General features: G+C 35.5%; 2 protein-coding genes and 2 long non-coding RNA genes across 7 annotated transcripts; 1 reads left to right on the forward strand and 3 right to left on the reverse strand.

Moving 5' to 3' along the window:
• Positions 1-526: 526 nt before the first annotated feature.
• Positions 527-2263, reverse strand: LOC147385708 (uncharacterized). Of its 2 annotated transcripts, XM_086423736.1 has the most exons (5): positions 2086-2263; positions 1905-1997; positions 1684-1804; positions 1125-1549; positions 527-1042 (listed from the first exon to the last, which is right to left on the reverse strand). In XM_086423736.1, coding segments are annotated over exons 1-5 (885 nt in total). In that variant the 5' UTR covers positions 2088-2263; the 3' UTR covers positions 527-798. The 2 variants fall into 2 exon arrangements, with proteins under 2 accessions (XP_086279862.1, XP_086279864.1); XM_086423738.1 differs by having other exon boundaries at positions 1905-2262.
• Positions 2264-4116: 1853 nt separating this feature from the next.
• On the reverse strand, positions 4117-10282 carry LOC147385709 (cardiolipin synthase (CMP-forming)-like). 3 transcript variants are annotated; one of them, XM_086423626.1, is made up of 7 exons: positions 9547-10282; positions 6748-6845; positions 6594-6644; positions 6360-6473; positions 5697-5753; positions 5504-5589; positions 4117-4307 (listed from the first exon to the last, which is right to left on the reverse strand). In XM_086423626.1, exons 1-7 carry the CDS (start codon positions 9710-9712, stop codon positions 4295-4297), a joined length of 585 nt encoding a protein of 194 aa, XP_086279752.1. In that variant the 5' UTR covers positions 9713-10282; the 3' UTR covers positions 4117-4294. The 3 variants fall into 3 exon arrangements, with proteins under 3 accessions (XP_086279752.1, XP_086279751.1, XP_086279753.1); XM_086423625.1 differs by lacking the exon at positions 4117-4307 and adding an exon at positions 4697-5354 and having other exon boundaries at positions 9547-10275; XM_086423627.1 differs by lacking the exons at positions 4117-4307; positions 6360-6473 and adding an exon at positions 4697-5354 and having other exon boundaries at positions 9547-10279.
• A 316-nt stretch (positions 10283-10598) lies between these two features.
• Positions 10599-12816, forward strand: LOC147385710 (uncharacterized). Its single transcript, XR_015171977.1, has 4 exons — positions 10599-11048; positions 11375-11440; positions 12346-12463; positions 12596-12816. It is a non-coding gene; the product is annotated as an uncharacterized LOC147385710 (long non-coding RNA).
• A 924-nt stretch (positions 12817-13740) lies between these two features.
• Positions 13741-16943, reverse strand: LOC147385711 (uncharacterized). Its single transcript, XR_015171675.1, has 3 exons — positions 16643-16943; positions 16251-16316; positions 13741-14113 (listed from the first exon to the last, which is right to left on the reverse strand). It is a non-coding gene; the product is annotated as an uncharacterized LOC147385711 (long non-coding RNA).
• Positions 16944-17415: the final 472 nt, after the last annotated feature.

The following is a 17415-nucleotide window of genomic DNA, read 5'->3' on the forward strand; positions in this document are numbered from 1 at the left end:
AATGATACTAAATGGTCTCAAGAATTGCTAATGTTCCCCTTTTCCATTGTTGGTGATATGGTGAGCCATGCCTCTCACTGTTTGGGATATTAATCATCTCGCTTGTATTATAAGGATCCGGGTTTTGATTTCCAATGATAAAAGTGTATCCTACTGGGTTGTGTCATATCAGATATGTTAAGGGGCATCCTATTTGAATCCATTATAAAGAAATCTATGGAGGGAAAGGATTTTGGACTATAAGTGCTTGATAACAAGGCATCTAAATTAAGATATGCAAATGATACACATCCCATTCTTCGGTTAGGGAAGTAATATTAAATGGTTAAATTGAGGAAATGACGCCCCTGTTATCTTACAAGTCACAAGGGATATTTAAGTTTCGAAGCAGCAATGAAAATGTTTGTAATATTTAAGTTAATGATGAAAATGCCCTCAAAATGTCTTTAGGGATTCAGGTTAATTATCAAAATGTCCAATATTTTTAAATTAACGACCAAATTATGATGCCCTACAGCTTTCAGACTCCAAAAAACACTTCCCTAAGCATTATCGCCCAAAATTCAATGTCGCAATTGCAATTCTCATACAAACGATTTCATAATCATGAAAGTGGAGCTTTGTGAAATCACACCTTACTGAACCCATATTTGTACTGCAAATCTAGCACACATACATATTATTATTGAAATGTTAAAATCCCTCGAAACAGAGTTTCCATGGAAATCCCAGGACTCAAGAACTTCATGTTAAGTGAAGCTTTATTAACATTGTGAGCTTAGAGAGCAGAATTCCCTCTTACACACCACACAACCCAACTGAGTGAGAGTAAATAACATTTCTTCTACCCATTGTGTTATGAAGCTTCTCTCTGGCATGTCTTAGAGCAGCAAGAACATCACACACATTATCGTTGTTGATCGGTGGCTCACGAGTCTGTGAGGCAGACCACACATGTGCCTGAACTAAAGCTAGCGAGTTATCCGTGTACTCCATCGGATTGTTTTCACCGATAAACTCTTTTTCAGATGTCGAAGCTTGCCTGGAAGAATGCGAAGAACAGATTAGCAAACTTGGTCTGTTTTTGAATTTGAATCTGAACGATATAGAAGTAAATTCAGTACCTGATATCATCAACAATCAAGTCTTTGCTGGGTTCTTCTGTGGAAAGATCATCCCTGTTGTTACACGAATGAGAAGTATCAACTGAATTTGAACCCCATCCAATTGATGGTATTTGATGACCTAAAATTTTCGTTTTTTCATTTCCTAGATCTTTGAAGGATAAGGAACAATTCATCTCCCCTTCAATATTATATTTCAATGAGTCTCCCATTGGGGAATCAAGTTTCTGTTCTTTCAGTACATTGAGACTTGAGGGAGATGTGGATGAAGTACTAGACCAATTGGTGTTCTTCTCCGAACTCGAATGGCCTCGAACAGGTGAAAGATTCAGTGATTCCATCTTTTTCATTAAGAATTTTAGCTTCTTTTGTGCTTTGTTCCTCAATTCAGTCTCTAACTTCAGTTGTTTTTCTAGCTCAATTAGCTGTACCCACCAAAGAGATCAAGACGATTAGAAAAGAAAAAAAAAACAGATCAACAAGAAAAGTAATAGATCTGTTTCCAGTTTATCATAGATCAGTAAAATCAATCTATAAAGATATTTAAAAAAAAACAAACCTTGTTCCCCATGAACTCTGCATCTCCTTTTGCAGTCCTTGAAGCAACTCTCTCTGCAAGCAATCTTCCCCTTAAACACTCCATTGTCCATAAACCTTCCTCTCCTTCCATCATCTTCTCTCTAAGAGAAAACCCATCACATAATATGTGAAAACTAAGAAGAAAAAAAAATCAAAATTGAATCAAAATCAAAACTAAACAAGAAATCAATGAGAACCCACTTCCATTTCCCATCTCCATTACCACTACCCAGCATTGTCTCCTTCTGTTCTTCGTCGTCTCTCATCGTAATCGACTCGGAACTTCTCTGAAACCTGATATTAACCCAGAACCAACAATCAACCTACCATAACAACAGATTTCAAATACAAGTTAAACTGAAGAACCCATGACCCAACTAACATTTATTTTTATTTTTATTTGCCAGATCAGAGAGCTTCACAACAATGGCATGAAAACAACTACTACATTTAGAGAAAATGTGAATTTCAAAAGGGAGAATCTCTACTTCTACAAACTACAAAAATGCTACAATGTTTGTTTAGAAAACCAAGGTCAGGTCTTGGAATCTCCTCCCTTGTCAGGTAGATCAGTTATATATACTGCCAGTGCAGAATAGTAATTTTTTTTTTCTTTTTTACTACTGATTTTCTATTTTTAACTGCCTACTTAACTTAACCTTCTTTCGTAAATCTCTCAACTAATAATCCAATGATCAATATTATCAAGATCAGTTGACGTCGATTGAGATTCAACGGTCTAGATTGTTGTATACAAAATTATACCATGGGATTAATTATAGCAGAAATTTCTAAATTAGGGTTTAAATCTAGTTTAGTTTGGAATCGGTTTGTCTTAAATTTATTAATAAGCTCGAGGACCACAATGGTAATTTCCTTATTACTTAGTTTGCATTTAATGAAGAAAAAAGAAAGCCCGGGTGTCCGATTTTGAAATTTTAAATACAAACATAACTGATACCGCTAATGGTTGTTCTGGTCACGTGATCTCCATGTTTGTCGGTACCCCTAATGGCTAATGGCTGTTGTTGGCATGTGATCTCCTTGGTTGTCCTCTCAGTCTGTATCATTTATTCAACTTTTCTCTGACATTATGGATTTGATGACTCAAATGCCCCTGCAAGCCATAGACCTAGAAGCTTGTATTTGTACGATCCTTCTAAGATATCTCTGGCGGGAACTAAGAGAGAAAAAATATATTTGTGAGGACAACTATGAGTGAAATTCTTTTGTGTAGAAGCGTAATGGATTTTTTTATCCATCATTAATCCATAAACTTTGAAAATTCTTGTGGGGGTAAATACCCCGATGGTAAATCTACCCCAATATAATATCAACAATAAACTTGATTAGATGATATTAACCATTTGATGTGAACTTTTCTTTGGATCAGTCTTTTTGTGTGTTTTTTTTCAAAGAACCTTATAAGAGGATAATGAATTATATTACAAGAATCCTAACAAGATTTCAATAGAAAATTTTCATGACTAACTATATAGTATATACTGTTTCCACACACACATACCAAAAAAAAAACCAAAGCCTTATCCTAAAGATTTGGGATCAAACAAATCTTGTTCTTTCATTCCATCTTGTTAAAGTCAAGTTTGTTGTTATTGAAAATGAATTCATATTTATTTTTACTATCTCCAATCACATTTTTTTTTTGGTCTTCTTATTGTTTTTTTAGGACCTTCAACTTGAATATTTTCTAATGGTATGATATTGTAATTGAATTTCGTTGAATATTATCTAAATCATTTGATAGACTTTTTTTAGCATATATCGTCAATTTAGGATGAGTTACTCTCAATTTTTTTTTTTAGTGTATTCATTTCTAATTTTATCTTTCCAATCATCTATCTAGATATCGTCATTTCTATTACGTTTATTTTATTAAAATGATATTTCTTAATCGCTTAGCATTCAGCTCTGTAAAGCATAATTGTTCTTAAAACCATCTTACAAATATATATATATATGAATTTGATTGATACGTGCCTATTGTATGGCACTCTGAATGGCATCTCCACTGTTAATATATATAATCACCAACTCTAATTTTATGAGTAACATCTTCCTTAGGATTTCCATCCTCAAGTATAATATACCTAAAACACATAATTCATAAATATTTAGGATAATTTTAAACCATCAATTTTTTCTGGACATCCCACTTCGTGGCTATCAACGTTAAGTTTATACTCCACATACTCGTTTTAATTCTACGCAAGTATTTATTCTCAAGCCCTTGGCTATCCGCGTACTCAGTTTTACATTGATTCCTCTAATCTCATCGACTAAAATATCATATAATCTATGAATGACACATATCAATGCATCCATATGACCTTGAATATGAACAATTACTTCATCCACAGCTTAAACAAGTATGACTCAAAATCAATCCTATAATTCTTCTCTCTAATATTGTGACACTATTGGAATCATGTGTTAGCTTGTGAGTCATTGTCGGAAAAACAAATTTGCTCATAGAAGTCAATCTGTAATTTCACACAATCTCAGATCGAGTATCTCAAATGTACAAAACTACCCTCATTAGGCCTGGTGCGATTGGTCGTCCAGAATTCTCAATTGACTTTCCTGCGAGCAAAAAATGTAATTTCTGAGACATTCTTCCCACACAATATGTTAGTTTTCCATGTCAAAGCTGAATTTTTCAGACATGCCATGAATTTTGTAATTAAAGTAACATTCACAAATTATTCAAAAGATCCTTCTATAGTACAAAGAAGATTAACCAATATACATCCGACTTCTTCCCACATTGAATTTTGTTCAACTCGACAAGTAATATCTATATCCTTCAAGTCTAAACCAACCCACTAAACAAGTTGTCTCATACGCATCGAAGATGGGGGTAAGACATGCTGATGGTTGGATGAAAATGAATGAATTATTCCATAATGACAAGAAAGAAAATTATAAAAGCATATGTACTTTGTTTGCATTAGAGAGAGGTAGACAATATATTATGATCCTCTTTAATACTTGCACACTACTGCAACTTCTATTCATGTTAAGAAAGAAAAGAAAAAACATCTCTTCTTGTAATTAAAGTTCACATTTCTTATCGATCAAATTTACTCTTTTATCTCAAACACAGTTAGAATAATTGGGTAATGAAACAACCCAAACGATCACTAAACAAGTTAACAACCTTGTTTTATAGAAACTATTTTTCTTCCTTGGAATCCATTACAAGCTCAGTCTCGTAAAATCATTTCTGCTGCAGAAATCCATATCAACTTATAAAAATGAAGCAGTGAGTCTTCCCCAACTCAGTTGAAGATTTCTTCATTGTCTGCCTTGATAAGAACAAGAAAGTGATAATTAGATCCACTTCTTCCAACACAGTTTCAGATGACACTAATCTAAAAGCGGAGATGTTGGGAAAGCAGCTCCACCTCCATCAATGCGGATGGATCACTAAAAGGAGGAGGCCATTCCAAATGATCCCCGAGTGATGACCCTATAACGGCCAAACTACAAAGTGGAAGGTCGAACCTTCACTTCAACAATATTCTCCAAATCTTCCTCATGTATACAGCCAATGACCAAACAGCAAGCCCAGCCGAGATATAAAGTAAAATAACACCAGATGGAACTAGAATTTCCAAGCCTATTAGACTGTACAACACAGACATGAAGAAAAAAAAAACAGATTATTTTTTTCAACAATCAACGATTTCATTTTTTTTCTCTCTTTGATTTGGGTATTATATCATATATGGAATTTTTATGGATAAGTTAAGAGAGTATGGAACAGGGAAGCAAACCTGCTGTCACGAGTAGCTAAGAGGATGGTTAATGCGATCATTTGGATGGCTGTTTTCCACTTCCCCAGGTTGTTTACAGCAACAGCCTGACAATAATAGCAATCAAAGATAAGGTAAAAAGGAGAGTATGTGAGTAATTCTTATCACACATCAGAGAAGACGGTTGAAGAGAGGTATGAGTTGGAAAATGAACCTTGAGAACTCTACTATTCTTAGAAGCAGCCCATTCTCTAACTGCAGAGATTGTTATCTGCAAAAAGGTTGTGAATGAATTAGTAAGATATCAAGTAAAAAAATGAACGTTGTAACCATGGTTCAAGATATCGGAATGTGTTGCCCAATATATATTTTGATATTGGAAGAAACCGTTACGAAACATTGACCCCAAGACATTGAATGTTCCAAAATGGCTCCACCAATTCATTGAACATGATCAAACTATCTCAATTAACTCTCCATCACTGTGGGCTACTCTGAAGTTTCCTTGGATAAGCTAAGTTTTGTTTGCCTTTTCTAGTATTTCTATCCATATAGTTTATTTCATATATTCACATGATACCTTAAAAAGAGAGAGACTAAATCTTCCACGTCCACACTAATTTTACTTTTCCTCTATGCTTGAGGACAAAATCATCACATATCCATGTAAGACGTATTCACTAATTTCCTTCTATGATCCACACCTTGATATTTGTATGAAATAACCCCTCCCCCCAACCTCCACCCAAAAAAATTCATCTTTTGGAGGGGAAAAATTATAAGTATTCGATTTCTAGAACTTATTTATATTTGTGGAAGTTTTAAATTCATGGTTAAAAAATATCAGAAAGGGGGGGGAGGGGGGGTAATAGACTACCTCTCTACCAATGATAGCAATTGAAGGTACAGGTAGCAGCCATGGTACTTCTCGAAACACAGCAACATCCAATGGGCTGGTACACAGTAACACCAATGTTGCAGCAACCATAAGCTGCACTCCATAAGAATAAGAATCAAATAAAAAAAACTTTTTCAAACCTTATAAGCTATATGAGTCTGCATGCCTTCTTAGACCCAACAACATGGAATCTTTGGCGACGGAATAACAAACCTTATCAGCTACAGGATCCAAAAATGCACCAAATGCTGTGGCTAATCGCATCTGAAACGCATGGAAGCAATTAGCCTTAAAAAATACAATGTGATAAAAAGGGAGAATCAGGTAAGATTTAGTCATTTGAAATGTGCTTTTTTGGAGAGATAACCTTTCGAGCAATGTACCCATCAAGCCAATCTGTAATTGCCGCAGCAATGAAAATACTTGTTGTAACCGTTGTAGCCCACCAACTATTCATGTAAAAAGCTAGTGAGCAATATTAATAAGTTAGCCTCATCAAATGAATAGATTAACAAAATGTCCAGTGTAAAGTATCCAGCTAAGATCTCAAAATACAAAAAATAAAATAAAATAAAAGGTAGCACATATTAATCATATTCTAATCCCTTTGGGGTAAGGTTACGTTGATTAAAAGTACTTTAACGAGTATCCTGATTTACTTCCTATCTCTGTTCTCGTTGTCCAAATAGGTGGAATTAAGATTGAAAGACTCATGAAGAATTTTCTATAGAATGATAATGATGATGGTAGGAAGTATTATTTGGTGAATTGGAAGATGGTATGCACTCCAAAGAAGAATGGAGGTTTGGGGATTAGAGGACTAAGACTAATGGAAAAGTGGCTTTGGAGATTCGGGGAAGAAAGAGACAACTTGTGGAGGAGGGTGGTTCAGGCTAAATAGGAGAGAAGAGGTTTGGTTGGTATAGTAATGAAGTTAGAGGAACTTACAAGTGTAGTGTGTGAAGAGGCATAATGAAAGGTGTTGATAAGTTTGATAAGGAGATTAGATTCAACGTTGGGTTGGGGGATAAGGTTAGATTTTGGGAGGACTTTTGGTGCGGAATTTCATTTCTGTCTACTCAATTCTCATCCTTGTAAGCTTTCTTTTTGAAAAAAAATAATTCAGCAAGACAGTGTCTAATTTGGGATGGGATCACGGATTTTTGGGATCTGGGATTTATGAGAAATTTCAATGATTTGGAATTAACGAAGGTTACATCTCTTCTAGATCTCCTCAATTCAATCCAACTCAGAGAGAACAAGCAGGACAGAAGGGAATGATTCAAGGCTAAGGATAAGAAGTTCTCTGTCAAGTCTTTCTATTATAACTTACTTCCGTTGTGTGAGATATCTTTCTCTCCATCTATCATTTGGTCTGCACTTGTTCCTTCTAAGGTATCTTTCTTTGTTTGGCTTATCTCTTGAGGTAGAATCCTTACTTTGGATAATTTGATTTGTCGGGGATGGATTACCCCAAATTTTTGTCATCTTTGTTCGAGGGACGGAGAATTCATCAACCATATTCTTATCCACTGTTCTTTCTCCCGGGTGATTTTGATGTTCTTCTTATCTCGTTTTCAGGCGGTTTGGGTTCTTCCCTTATCTTTCTTTGCACTATTAGAGGGGTGGAGTTACAATATCTTCTCTTCTAGAAAGAGGCATCTTTAGACTATCCTTCCATTCACAATTGTTTGGGGTCTCTGGAGAGAGCGCAACAACAGGGTGTTCCATAGCAAGGAGAGCTAGTCTCACACGGTGATTTTAGAGATTTTGGAGTTTCTTTTCTTTTGGTCAAAGATGAGTAAAAACTTTGAGGGAGTGTGCTTCCAAGATTTTGTATTTAATTGGGATTCTGTTTGTGACTTGTAACCCTTGCAGTGGTTGTTTTTTTCCTTGTTTTTTCTTCTTTTGTTGCTTGGGGGCTATCTCAGTCTCATCTTTTCCTGTTCTTCATCAATAAAATTATATTTATAAAAAATATATATATATATATATTATAATCCCTTTGAACACATGAAACATTCATAAATGACCATGGAATGACACAGCTACTCTACTTAAGTATAAAAAAGTGGAATAGAACTCAAGGTAAAAGCAAAATGCTATTATTTTTATAAGTTGGATCATCTGGAACAAACTTTACAAAAGTAAATTTCCTATTACAAATGACACCCATCAGTCTTTATCTATTGATACGCATTTTCTTTCTAGGCAAGCAAGGGTTAGTAGTTAGCATGAAGGTGGTTCAATGGGTTTTGAACCTAAATTGTGGGATCAACACCACACACCTTACCAACTTAGCTAAGTTGACCTTCCTATTCATATCCATATCCATATGTATGCTTCTATGCGAACCCTTCTACTTATTTGACACGTTCCAGCTCGTAGTTTTGAATTTTTAACCTAAATCCTCTATGTTTCTATGAATATTTGAGTTGCGTACTTGTATTTTCAAACTAATGACATGCCACCCTTGACATTGGTCTTCTCTTATAGACTAATGCAAAATTGATATAAATACTCTCATTCTCCTCCTCGTCACCATTGCCATCATCATCATCATCATATCATTGACGTCATCATCATCATTAGTTTTGGAAAAAATTCAAAGCTTTTTAAATCATTTTTATTATTCCATACAAGAAGACCAAGGTCAAGGGGTATGTCACAAATTTGGAAACATAGGGGCATCACAAATACATTCGAACGTGTTATCAAAGGAGGAGGGTTCCTCCAAAACTTTTAAGCGGGTCGGCCGCTTTAAACTTTTTTCCGATTCCAACCATGTGACATGGTTGATGAGAATGTAAAATTCAGACATTTTAATGAAGGCAGGCTTCACCTTTTCATATGGCTAATTAGCGACAACATGTCTATACCACAAATAAGGTCTCAAAGTGTCAACCAAATAATATGGTGGATTCTTTATTTCCGGATTCCAACCACCAGAGTTTGCAAAATCTAATATTTCATAAATGTAATTGTTACAACAGCAGGTTACCCTCCAAAATTTGATTCTCAGCATATAAAAAAAAAACCCAAATTCAAATATTAGAAATTGAGAATGCCAAGATAATCTCAAACTAACACACATATAGTACTTAAAAAAGCACATTTTTTTTGGAAGATAAATTAATTTAAAGGGGAAAAAACAATATAAACATACTGGTAACAAGGAGAGGCACCACGGCAACACGTCCAAGCGTTAAAATCGTAGGCAATGTGAGCAATCTGGGTGGTTGATGATGTTCTAGCTGTTGTTGATAATGTTGGTGGTTCTGTTGCGAGGGAGACCAGTCGATTTCGTCCCGGTCTTCCTTATAAGAAACCATATTGTGTCGGTCACAAAATCTTTGGCTTCAGAAAGAGGAAAAAAAAAAAAATTATCCTTAGACCTCCAATTTCTAACCAAACCCTTGTCCTGCGCACCCTCGAAACGTACGGACGATACCATCCTCCATCCATCTCTCCACACCCTCCCAACATTTTCTCAATTCTCTCCCTTTTTTACTACTTATTGGGGTCTCCGATTCCTTCGCTCTTGCCATTAACATCGCCACCAAAACCCTAACCCTAACTTTCCTCGTTGCGGTCTTACTTCTGTTACAAGCTGTTATCCTGCGCACCCATCTGTCCACAACCATGTGGGGCTTGCATCAAATAGATAGTGATGCCATGGTCACTTTAAGTGCTGCCATGGTTTAAAAACTTAAAAAGACGCACTCGCACTGGGGGCTTAAGTTAGCAAATAGTGGGAGAATTTTCGCTTACTTGACTTAAATTACGCCATTGATGATAGCGTGAGTGCTTGCGAGGAGATGATTCATTGAATGAGTTACGGAGAGATGAAGACGCAAAGGTCTCCCTTTGCTTTGTTTTTGGATTTCAGTGAACACGAGATGAACGAAATTGGAATGTAATAAGTAAAAGTTGGGGTGCCAATAGCAGGTCTAAAAAAACAATCTATTTTATATTAAAATTAATATAATTCATTTTTATTTCACGTAAAGTTTTTTTTTTTTTTTTTTGTGAAAAGATCGCTGGTGATTGAAGTTTGGAGAGTATCAACTAAATGGCTAATTCAGTGATTCATCAAAGACAATACTTTGGTCAAAATTGTTGTGGAATGTGGACTTATATGTCAAAAAGGCAATCTATGGACCATTTCTAGTGATGGATTCCACTAAATTTTAATATATAGAGAAAGGGTCGCGTTCCTAAGACTCATATTGCGACTCACATCGCGACTCACGAAAACAGTCGTTCGATATTCGGAAGATCCACGGTCCAGATTGCGTCTTGATTTTAAACAAATAAATTTTCAGATTTTACAATTACCTCCCCGTAAATCATAAATCAGAACTAAAATAAACTTCGTCTTCTTCGTTTCTCCCCTCTCTGCGATCTCGACTTCCTCTCTGCGTTCGACGACACACAGACCAACATCGTTTGCGACAGCACCGACGAACCATTCTTCTTCGTCTTCTTCTCATTTCGATCTCGACTTCCTCTCTGCGTTCATCACATACCAACAGATCTGATTTCCTCTCTTCTCTTTCTCTTTACAACGCTTCTTCCTCATCTCTATTCCCTCTCTCTCTCTCTCTCTCTCTCTCGCTAGAATAGACGACGACTCACAGAAACGAAGAGCTCGACAGAAACCCTAAGGTAACAAATCACAAACCCTTATTTTTTTAATTTTTTTACACTTTTATTTGTTTAATAATTTTTTTTTATTATCGGTCTTTGCTGTATTTTTATTATGGAGAGACAAATGGGTTATGGTGTGGATATTCAAACTTATTTTTTCTCCATTGAGAATTATCTATAATCTATGGATTTGCAGAAATTGTCACAATGAAGTTACTAAGTTTCCTTGTTAAAACTTTTTGATTCAGCATTAGGTTTTCTGTAAGTTCTTGTTTCTGAGTCAATATTCTTTGTTGGTGATCTTTATCTCTTATATATGTTTTTTCGATGCTTGAAAATCGCAGAGAAAAGTCACAATAGAAGACTCTCCATGACGACCAAAAGCTCCTTCAAGCTGGAACATCCCCTTGGTTTGTTCTCTCTCTCATTTAGATTTTTTTTCCTGATTTTATTTATGGATTTGGGATCGTTCTTGAGGAAACCCCCTTTAGTTCTGTATTTGAGAATTAAAAGGGTTATTTATAAATTGGTTTTATAATTCAATTCTGTCAGATGAGCTCGTATTTTGTGAAAAAATTTCCCTCACTGTATTTGAGGTTGTCGATCTGAAACAATCTAGTTGTTTTTCTACCTTGGGCTTTCCTGTTAGTTTAGTTTAGCCCCATGGCCATCTGCCAATTGCTGCCACATGTAAGAACTCACATCAATGGATTTTATTGGGTCCATCCAAGATGGCATTTTTATTCATGGCAATTGACGTGGTGCAATGAGCAGATCCATCTACTCTGCCTCCACATTGTAATTTTCATCCCAGGGACCCAAACACACTCATCTTCTAGAAATTCATAGGAAGGTCTAATACACATGAGGGTTATGGATTTGATATTGCTTAGGGCATTGTCTATGTTTCCCTGTCAGGTGGATGATCATGTCAATTCTTATGGGGGCAGAAAATCCTGTGGATGTAACGAATACTAGATTATCCAAATGAGAATGTGGTCATATGTCAACATAAATTTGCTAGTTCATACAATGTGAGTGTGAGTTTCACTGGAGAGGAACACATGGAACTGCCTACCGACTCATTTTTTCATTAAAGTAGAGCCATTTTTCTTTATCGTTCATTTAGTCTTTAATTAGTTTGCATCCATGCTTTGATTACCCTTTTTAAGAACTCAGCGAATTTGAACATGGTCGTGACTGAGAAGTACTGTCCAAAGTTAAGATGAGAGCCATTTACAATGAATTTTGTTCGTCTACTTTAGTTATTGCTAAACTATTGCATTTTAATCTTAATTGTTGGCGACAAATGCAGATATTTGGTTTCTGCTGATTTGACTATTGGCCAATTTGTTTATGTTGTCCGGAAAAGAATAAAACTTATTGTTGAGAAAGCAATATTTTTTTTCTCAAGAATGTCCTATCACCCACTGGTGAGTAGGAATCCATTTTTATGTTTTTTCTAACTTTAGTTTTATATCCACATTATTTCCAATTTAATTTAATTTAATTTTTTTTGGTTATATACTGAATTAAAAGACATTATTATGTTTGGTCATTGACAGCTGCTATGATGGCTGCAATTTACGAGGAGAACAAAGACGCAGATGGTTTCCTTTACATGACCTACAATGGCGAGAACACATTCGGGGTGTTTTAAGAAAATCATGTAAATAAAAATGAAGAAAAATGATAAAAAGAGATGTACATTCTCAGGAATTCCCCCCTACTTTGTTACATTCTTAGACATACTCTGCACAAACCTTTTATTTTCTTAGTGTTAATATGGATCAAAAGATACATCTTATTATTCTTTGCTATTAAATGAAGCAGTTTGAATGTTGTTATGAATTAGAGTTGATGTGGATGGATGAATGTATGAATTATTTAAATTAATTTCTCAATTCCTTTGGAATTCCCTTATCGCCTTGCATTGTTATATAGGATGAATGGTTTTCATTATCTTCTCTAAAGAGTTTTGTTTTATTTTATTTTTCTTATAAAGATCAAAATTATCCCTCTGTTGCTTTAAAAAAATATCGATGAACATCTTATGGGGGAAAAAAGAAGGATCTTTGGACATAAAAAGACTAATGGTCCTCAATCCTCATTAGTCGAAGAAGATGGAATAATTTGTCACCAGAGTCATGGTTGCATGCTTTCTTTCCTGCTGGCCTATGAAATTTTGGTTTCACCACTAGGTTGCCCTTCACATGAATGAATGAGCTTGATTGATGATTTTTTGTCATTGGGTTTGAGCATTTTTCATCATAAACTGAAAAAACTACAGGGGAGAAACATTGAACATTAAAGCTTCAACCCATTGATGAGCATTGCTCAAATCCAAATGGCTAGTATGTCTCAATAAGACTGAATTTTGGTGTGGAAGTCCATCAATGGAGGAACAAAATTTTATTCCATAAGAGAGTTGGCGACCTAAACATTCTGGTTCACTCACTCCATTCTCTGAGGTATTATAGGTCATTGGCAATAATAGTCTTAAGGAATCACATGAACCATTTGGTATTACAAATTTCATCATCAAAACTTGTGATTGGTTGCATTGCTAGTGATTCTGTAGTAAAATAATGCACCAAATATTTTAAATAAAAAAATAAAAAAATAAAATGGTATAAAACATTGCCAAATGACTAAAATCAAACCAAAATTCCATTCAATTTGGTATATAAGTTGAAAGTAAAGTGTTCCTTTAACATTTCAATTCAATAGCACATTCCAATCCTCCATTCCTTAAAACAGAAAATTGATTGATTCACTTAGAAGAGCTTCTTTTCTGGTATTGGGTCTCGATCCATTTGATGCCGACTGATGACCCACTCTTCACCTTTTGTGCTCCAACTATGGTTGCTGCCTTGGCCTTGTCCCTTCCATCTTCTTGCCACCGCCACTTCCCTTCTTGCCCTTGGCCTTATCCTTATCTTCATCATCGGTGGCACCAAAACATCCCTCACCCCATTGATCAGCCCAACTCGGCATTCGAGCTGATTCAAACACAAAAGTTGCTAAAACAAAGTCGATCAAGTAGGAAGGACGCCACACCGAATCAGATCCGCAACTCCATTCTACAACAATCATAAGGAAGTTACTATATGTTTAAATAACAAGAAATCCACACTATATTTTAATATGTAGATCTTTAAGAAGTTATAACAGAAGTATAGATCTGACTAACTTCTTATCGACGTCTAGTATGTCACTACTTTCAGCCTTCTCCACAATTACCTATAAAATCACACTTGGGGCGAGCAATGACATTGAATGAATGCATAGTTTATACAAGAAAAGAGATAGTAATTTTATGGGTTAAAGTTAAAAAAAATAAATTACTGGAATTCTGTCTGGATACTTCTCCCAGATCCGAGCAGATTCAACTTGCCTCTTCTTGACATGTAGAAGAACACAAACTTTAGGGAGGAAAAAATGAACAATAAAGTGAGAAAGTCGTAGTAAATAGCAACTTTGCATCTTTTTAACACGCGTAATAGTACAAATGTCAAATTAGTTTCCTGGTAGGAGTGTTTTTTTTTTTCCTTTTCAAAATATACTTAAAAGAAGCTAGTTAGCTTTTTCTTAATGGAACTTTCTTAGGTCACTATCCATCCACGCCCCCCGGTCATGCACACCTATGACCATAGTCGGAGGGCTGACAATAGGTGTGTTGGTGCTGATAGCAGAAGCTACAACACGATAGATTATTCCAGCTAGCATCGAAAAGTAGGATGCTGTGGAATTGTTTATCTAGAAGTGGTTCTCAATTGTAGCTAACACACAACTTGTTGTCATGGTTATTGCACCGATGGGCCAAAAACTTAAGGTCCATGTCCAGCTTAATTGCTCATTTCACAAGATGGGGCCAGCTTATCTTTGGTTCAAGATACCATTTCAATCTGGAGAACCAACGGTGGTCCTATAAACCATAAACCATAAAGAATTGGGTATTCAGATAAAATTAACAACCACCTTATTTGAATGATCTATGCAGTCTAAATAGACCAGCAGATGCAGTCTAAATACATCACGTATCAGGAATCGGATTCAAAACTTGCAAATCAAAAAGTTTAAGAGAACTGAAAATATTTGGTATCTCGTAATAAAATCAATCATTTAGCTGGCTGGTTTTTTCATTATTTCAGTGAGATCAGTTTTGATTCGGCTATTTCTTTTTGTATACATAACACAAGTTGAGTTTATGTGAGAGAATAAAGGCCATTTTGTTAAATACCTGCTTTCATGGACTTCAATAGCTCAAAATTCTCTAGTAAAGAAATACTTAGAGCTTATTCGAGAATGACAATAACAAATGCAATCAAACAATTATATTTTAATGAGTCATAAATACCACACACACACACACACACACACACACAAAAAACAAAAGTTCTTTTATAATGATCAATTGCCAATGTAATATCACTCAATTTTCAATCTAGCACTCATAAAATCTCAAAAACAGTAGCTATACAAGCTTTAAAGTGTATGAATAATACACGGAATCTCCATATGGATTTCATGTTTCGCCTTGAAAAAGGAAAAAAAAAAAGTACTCCACGTTGCATTTCTCCTAGAGGATAACTACACGATCTTCCAACACGTTTACAAAAAAAGAAATGATTTTGTTGTTAGGCAAGCATGTTAGATGATGAAGATGGGTTTTGAGTCCAATTATGCAGAATCAACCCTCACAAACTTCACCTGACAAGGAAACATAGACAATGCCCTAAGCAATATCAAATCCATAACCCTCATGTGTATTAGACCTTCCTACGAATTTCTAGAAGAAGAGTGTGTTTGGGTCCCTGGGATGAAAATTACAATGTGGAGGCAGAGCAGATGGATCTGCTCATTGTACCACGTCAATTGCCATGAATAAAAATGCCATCTTGGATGGACCCAATAAAATCCATTGATGTGAGTTCTTACATGTGGCAGCAATTGGCAGATGGCCATGGGGCTAAACTAAACTAACAGGAAAGCCCAAGGTAGCAAAACAACTAGATTTTTCAGATCGACAACCTCAAATACAGTGAGGGAAATTTTTTCACAAAATACGTGCTCATCTGACAGAATTGAATTATAAAAACAATTTATAAATAACCCTTTTAATTCTCAAATACAGAACTAAAGGGGGTTTCCTCAAGAACGATCCCAAATCCATAAATAAAATCAGGAAAAAAAATCTAAATGAGAGAGAGAACAAACCAAGGGGATGTTCCAGCTTGAAGGAGCTTTTGGTCGTCATGGAGAGTCTTCTATTGTGACTTTTCTCTGCGATTTTCAAGCATCGAAAAAAACATATAAGAGATAAAGATCACCAACAAAGAATATTGACTCAGAAACAAGAACTTACAGAAAACCTAATGCTGAATCAAAAAGTTTTAACAAGGAAACTTAGTAACTTCATTGTGACAATTTCTGCAAATCCATAGATTATAGATAATTCTCAATGGAGAAAAAAATAAGTTTGAATATCCACACCATAACCCATTTGTCTCTCCATAATAAAAATACAGCAAAGACCGATAATAAAAAAAAATTATTAAACAAATAAAAGTGTAAAAAAATTAAAAAAACAAGGGTTTGTGATTTGTTACCTTAGGGTTTCTGTCGAGCTCTTCGTTTCTGTGAGTCGTCGTCTATTCTAGCGAGAGAGAGAGAGAGAGAGAGAGGGAATAGAGATGAGGAAGAAGCGTTGTAAAGAGAAAGAGAAGAGAGGAAATCAGATCTGTTGGTATGTGATGAACGCAGAGAGGAAGTCGAGATCGAAATGAGAAGAAGACGAAGAAGAATGGTTCGTCGGTGCTGTCGCAAACGATGTTGGTCTGTGTGTCGTCGAACGCAGAGAGGAAGTCGAGATCGCAGAGAGGGGAGAAACGAAGAAGACGAAGTTTATTTTAGTTCTGATTTATGATTTACGGGGAGGTAATTGTAAAATCTGAAAATTTATTTGTTTAAAATCAAGACGCAATCTGGACCGTGGATCTTCCGAATATCGAACGACTGTTTTCGTGAGTCGCGATGTGAGTCACTCCAATATCCCTTAATAACAAGTCGAACTGATTCTCGTTGTGTAGGTCCACCCATATACAACGTGTCATAATGAGCTTGCCAATTTTCTGCTCATTGGGTGGATCGTCCTTCTCTTTTTTTAAAATTAAGCAAAACAATAATTTTACTTTATTGAAATTTTAAGGGATAATATATATATATATATATATAGGGAAATGTTCAGCAACAAACATTTTGACAAACATTTTGGCAAAACATTTTTGAAAATATGGGTTACAGGTTTTGGAATGGGCTGATTTTTGGTGAGGATGATCTCTACAGGGAATAGATCATCATCACCAAAAATCAGCCCATTCCA

This window comes from Akebia trifoliata, chromosome 14 (assembly GCF_017979445.1).
Source record: "Akebia trifoliata isolate Shusen 1 chromosome 14, ASM1797944v1, whole genome shotgun sequence".
In the NCBI taxonomy this organism is placed as follows: Eukaryota; Viridiplantae; Streptophyta; class Magnoliopsida; order Ranunculales; family Lardizabalaceae; genus Akebia; species Akebia trifoliata.